The sequence below is a fragment of the Dendrobates tinctorius genome, unplaced genomic scaffold (genome assembly GCF_039654945.1).
Source record: "Dendrobates tinctorius isolate UK_male_01 unplaced genomic scaffold, ASM3965494v1 ptg000055l, whole genome shotgun sequence".
NCBI classification, from domain to species: Eukaryota; Metazoa; Chordata; class Amphibia; order Anura; family Dendrobatidae; genus Dendrobates; species Dendrobates tinctorius.
This window is the reverse complement of record NW_027361723.1, coordinates 2,782,406-2,788,331: the sequence shown is the minus strand read 5'-3', so window position 1 is coordinate 2,788,331 and position 5,926 is coordinate 2,782,406. Positions and strand designations below refer to the sequence as shown.

Here is a 5,926-nt window from a genome sequence, read left to right as displayed (position 1 = left end):
CCCCTTTCCTTTTTATTTTTTACGATCCCTCCTAAACAAATCATATCCTTGCAAGTTAGCCGCCCAGTCATAGCTGTCATCTAACCATGTCTGTTATTACAACTATGTCGTATTTTTCCCTTCCCCATGACAGCACCGCAGACATGAGTAGGTATCCGCCCCCCAGGAAACAGGAAACCTGTAGCACAGACATAAGAAGGGGGCGGCACCTCTCTCCCCAGTTTGGTTTCCTGCAGCCGGAATGCTTGGGGCAGAGCCTGTACCTCCGGAGGGATCCCCCTCTGATGTCCAGTCAGGAGGCCGAGGTCCACGGGGAGAGGACGGCAGCGGGGCACAGTGGCGTGCGCCTGTCAGCCCTGCTCGGTGGGCGCTGTGAGCGGTGTCCTCCTCGTGTGACTCCCCGGCGGCCGCTCCAGTGGGAGGCAGAGCCGGGGGAGGCATGGCCACCATGACGCTGGCACCGACTGAGTGGCGACGGCTTCCGGGGTCGCACTGGACGTGACGTCACACGCCGGGGGAACGGTGTACTGGGCACTTCCGGGCGGGAGCAGTCCCAGAAGCGCGCACCGCTCCTCCATAAAAAGGGAGACTAGGCAGGCGCCACTGGTCCCTGAGAGGCTGCACACGGGCTCCAGTGTTATAGATCCAGACCAGCAGCAGAAGGAAAATGGATCCTAAAGCCGAGAGGAACGCGCAGGATGAAGAGCTACCGGGGTACCCAGGAAAGGGGCCAGGTTTGTAAGGCAGCACAATATATTAACAATTGCCCTATATACACTCACTGGCCACTTTATTAGGTACACCATGCTAGTAAGGGGTTGGACCCCCTTTTGCCTTCAGAACTGCCTCAATTCTTCGTGGCAGAGATTCAACAAGGTGCTGGAAGCATTCCTCAGAGATTTTGGACCATATTGACATGATGGCATCACACAGTTGGCGCCGATTTGTCGGCTGCACATCCCTGATGCGAATCTCCCGTTCCACCACATCCCAAAGATGCTCTATTGGATTGAGATCTGGTGACTGATGAGGCCATTTGAGTACAGTAAACTCATTGTCATGTTCAAGAAACCAATCTGAGATGATTCGAGCTTTATGACATGGCGCATTATCCTGCTGAAAGTAGCCATCAGATGTTGGGTACATTGTGGTCATAAAGGGATGGACATGGTCAGCAACAATACTCAGGTAGGCTGTGGCGTTGCAACGATGCTCAATTGGTACCAAGGGGCCCAAAGAGTGCCCAGAAAAAATTCCCCACACCATGACACCACCACCACCAGCCTGAACCGTTGATACAAGGCAGGATGGATCCATGCTTTCATGTTGTTTACGCCAAATTCTGACCCTGCCATCCGAATGTCGCAGCAGAAATCGAGACTCATCAGACCAGGCAACGTTTTTCCAATCTTCTACTGTCCAATTTCGATGAGCTTGTGCAAATTGTAGCCTCAGTTTCCTGTTCTTAGCTGAGAGGAGTGGTACCCAGTGTGGTCTTCTGCTGCTGTAGCCCATCTGCCTCAAAGTTCGACGCACTGTGCGTTCAGAGATGCTCTTCTGCCTACCTTGGTTGTAACGGGTGGCAATTTGAGTCACTGTTGCCTTTCTATCAGCTCGAACCAGTCTGCCCATTCTCCTCTGACCTCTGGCATCAACATGGCATTTCCGGCCACAGAACTGCCGCTCACTGGATTATTTTTTCTTTTTCGGACCATTCTCTGTAAACCCTAGAGATGGTTGTGCGTGAAAATCCCAGTAGATCAGCAGTTTCTGAAATTCTCAGACCAGCCCTTCTGGCACCAACAATCATGCCACGTTCAAAGGCACTCAAATCACCTTTCTTCCCCATACTGATGCTCGGTTTGAACTGCAGGAGATTGTCTTGACCATGTCTACATGCCTAAATGCACTGAGTTGCCGCCATGTGATTGGCTGATTAGAAATTAAGTCTTAACACACAGTTGGACAGGTGTACCTAATAAAGTGGCCAGTGAGTGTATGTCTTCTGTAGGGAAAGGCCAAATTAAGAATAAATGCCCAAGGGAGACCTTGCTGGAGGCAATACCTTCCCTACAGAAGGCAGCGGAATTCCTGGCGGACGCCGCAGTAGACTCCGTCCATGGTGCCGCCCGTGCATGCGTCCTTTGAAATTCAGGCCGCAGAGCACTTTGGTTAAAAAAACTGGTCGGCAGACTTCCAGTCAAAAGTTAAACTCTGTGCCGTTCCTTGTGAGGGTCCATACTTGTTTGGGAAAGCATTGGATGAAATTTTAGAAAAAGCGTCAGATAAGAAAAAACGGTTTCCACCCCCCTTCCCTAGGCGCCGGTGGACTGAAGCTCGCTCATCCTTTCGTGGGAACAGGGAACAGAGGGAGCCGAGGGCAGCCATACGATAGGACCACGCGGGGCAGACCCTGGAGGGGAAGAGAGAAGGGATTCCTCTTTAGTAAAACCACCCCGAGACCCGATACTAAGCAATGACGCCAGGGCGTTCGGAGGAAGGCTTCGGTTCTTTTTGTCCATCAGTGGGTAGCATTGCTCACCTCAAAGTGGGTAACCGACCTGTTAGCCGGGGGCCTACGACTCAGTTTTCTAAGCCTTCCACCCCAAAGACTAAAAGTGACCCGGGTAGCCAAAAAGAATCAGGCTACGCTAGAAAAGGAGATCCAGCTCCTCCTTCAAAAAGAGGTACTAATAAAAGTCCCGTCTCATCAAGAAGGGAAAGGGTACAGGACTCTGTTCCTCACGCCAAAACCAGATGGGTCACTAAGAACAATATTCAATCTCAAAGCCCTGAACCAATACATCAGAACAGATAAATTCAAAATGGAGACCTTGGGGTCAGCAGTTAAGCTACTCGACCCAGGTTGCTACATGGCAGTAATAGATCTTACCGACGCCTATTACCATGTCCCAATATGGGGAGAGCACCAACAATATCTAAGACTGGTGGTAGAGGAGAGCTCAAATTCCCACTCCACTACAGTACCAGTACCTACCCTTCGGGTTATCAGTGGCCCCTCATATTTACAAAAATCAGGGAAATAGCGTCCTTTATAAGAAGGGAGAATAACCTGCTAGTACCCTATCTAGACGATTTCCTGGTCATAGCAAATGACAAGCAAAATTGCGAAGATGCAGTTACAAAGGTACTGGAAATATTAACCAGGTTGGGCTGGATGATCAATCTGAGAAAATCCAAATTAACTCCAGTGCAGTCACAAGAATTCCTTGGAATTCAATTGGACTCATTAAAACAGCAGTGCATTCTTCCAGAAAGAAAAATTGGGGCTATCCAACAAAAAACACAACGGATACAATCCGGTCGAGCCATATCAGTAAGTGAGGCGATGTCGCTCCTGAGCATGTTAACAGCAACAATCCCAGCGGTCCGGTGGGCACAAGCCCATACGAGAGAGCTACAGTAGCAGATCCTATCCAAGCAGGAGAAGGGTCCTTCCAATTTAAACTGGGAGATCATTCTCTCCCCTCAAGTGCAGGAGTCGCTAAAATGGTGGCTGAGCACCGAAAATTTAACCAGATCAGTGCCCTTGACTACTCAAAACTCGGTGGTATTAACCACGGACGCAAGTCTGAGTGGTTGGGGGGGCACACACAGAGAAACGAACCCTACAGGGCCAGTGGGAACCCGGAATGAGGGATGCATCCTCAAATCTTAAAGAACTGGTGGCTGTAAGGCGAGCCCTTCCCCTGGTAAAGCAAGAAGTACAAGGGAGACATGTCACCATATTATCAGACAACAACACGGTCATAGCATACATAAACAGACAAGGGGGTACAAGGTCGGCAACCCTTATGGCAGAGGCCAGGGAATTATTCGCATGGGCGGAAAACAATCTTCTGTCCTTATCGGGTACACATTTTAAAGGGGGCAGACAATTATCTGGCCGATTATTTAAGCCGCCATGTACTACTCCAGGGAGAATGGACCCTAAGTCAAAAAATATTTGGAGAAATCTGCGCTGCCTGGGGCACACCAGAAGTAGACCTGTTTGCCACCACCAGGGAAAATCGGAAAGTGGACAGGTTCTACTCCCTAAATCCAAGAGCGCAACCAGAGGGGGTGGATTCGCTACTACACCGGTGCGGAGACGCATTAACCTCCGAAGCCGTAGAGAGTGCGGCCCTGGCGCTTGAGCGCGTACAACACGTCCATGGCGGTGACGGTCTTCCTCTTGACGTGCTCAGTGTAGGTGACGGCGTCACGGATCACGTTCTCCAGGAAGACTTTCAGGACGCCGCGAGTCTCCTCATAGATGAGGCCGGAGATGCGCGTGACTCCTCCCCTGCGAGCGAGACGGCGGATAGCAGGCTTGGTGATGCCCTGGATGTTATCACGGAGAACCTTCCTGTGCCTCTTGGCGCCACCCTTCCCGGGACCTTTCCCTCCTTTACCGCGACCAGACATCTTCCCGTAGTCAGAAGAACACGATGACTGATGAGCGCAGAGTCCTTTACTAAAAAACACTCGGTGTGGCAGAACTAACTGGAGAGGCGGCACCAGGACCCAGTGGATAAAAATAAGAATCAGCTGAAAAGGAGTCCATGAATTCCCTCTCTTCATCAGTTGGAGCATATGGATCTGAGAGTGACAGAGAATCCTCTTATAGACCGGGACCTGTTACAAGATATGCTTATCAAAATAATAAAAAATCAATTCAACCTTTTAAAAATCAAAGGAAAGAGAGAAATTATGAGAATGATAAGAGTAAGGTCATTAATTTGTCTTCTCATGTACTCACTTTGCCTCAAATTGAGGTATTAGAAAAAGGTTTAACCTTTTCACCATCCCGTTCTATAGATCTGCTTCTAACGATTAAGGACATCCACCTGTTTGAAACTTTTTCAAGAGAACTTTACGGGCATTGTAAAACGGTGGTGTTATGGTCGGCAGAACGCACCAGATATAAAATAATAAGAGGTGCGTTCGCCGCCCGGGGTCCACCGTGCGGTAGTTGGTAAGACCGCTGCTGGGTAATGGCAGATGCATCAGAAGGTGACGTAGTGCGCACGGGTTAACTTCACCCGAACGCTAGGAGCGGCTCTGTTCAGACAGAGTCGCTTGCCAGAAATATATGTAAAGGCGCTGGCCCTGTTAACGTCACAGGAGTCAGTGTGTGGCGTCGCAGCCGCGAACACCAATAGCTGCTGTTAATGCAGCGCAGCGGCAACTATAGCCGCAAGCGTCGGCGCCGAGAACCGGGCACCGACAGACGCTAGTGTAGGCGAGGAAGCACTGTGGCGTAGCTTGCCACTGCCTGGTGCTGACATAAGAACACACTGTCACCAATCGTATTATCCGAGGGAAGGGGTTTCATAATGAGTCAGCCACCGGTCCATGCATCCGTCACCATTAACACACATAGCAAGATAAATCTACACTAGCGCATCGCCGAGCCGCCCTGCGGGCTTTTTATAGCGATGCGCTTCCGGGACCTTCCATTAGATTGGGAAGGACCAATCAGATCCGACGCAGGACCTGAGCATGTGACCCCTGCTCTCCAGTGAGAGGTCAAGTTGCGGGTAAGCCCAGTAGCACGGCATGAGGACTTATCCTCAGGAGCGGTTCCCTGCAAAGCAGGTTGCGCTACCATTGCTGCACCAGAGGTGACAGCAACATCCAGGCTGTCAGAGCGAGTCTGAGCAGCAAGCCTGGCTCGCTGTGTTTGCTGAGCAACACCCGGAGCGGTCGAGGAAGAGTGGGAGACCGCAGGATGTCTGCCTCTGGATTCCTGCTGTGCAGTGCCAGGAATCCGACGCCTAACAGGTGGAGGGTCTTAACACTAGAGAGGAGCAGGAGGCCCTTCAAGTGTTGGAATCCTTGGCGGAGGAAAATGACAATTCGTCTGAGGTAAGCAATTTCCCTTAAAAATCTATTTTGTAAATCTAAAAAATTCCCTGCATTG

The 5,926-nt window shown here is 50.6% G+C and overlaps 1 protein-coding gene across 1 annotated transcript; it reads right to left on the bottom strand.

The window, feature by feature from the left end:
• Positions 1-4,116: 4,116 nt before the first annotated feature.
• Positions 4,117-4,459, bottom strand: LOC141091722 (histone H4-like). Its single transcript, XM_073577412.1, has one exon. The coding sequence runs from the start codon at positions 4,426-4,428 to the stop codon at positions 4,117-4,119; it is 312 nt and encodes a 103-aa protein (XP_073433513.1). The 5' UTR covers positions 4,429-4,459.
• Between the last annotated feature and the right edge of the window lie 1,467 nt (positions 4,460-5,926).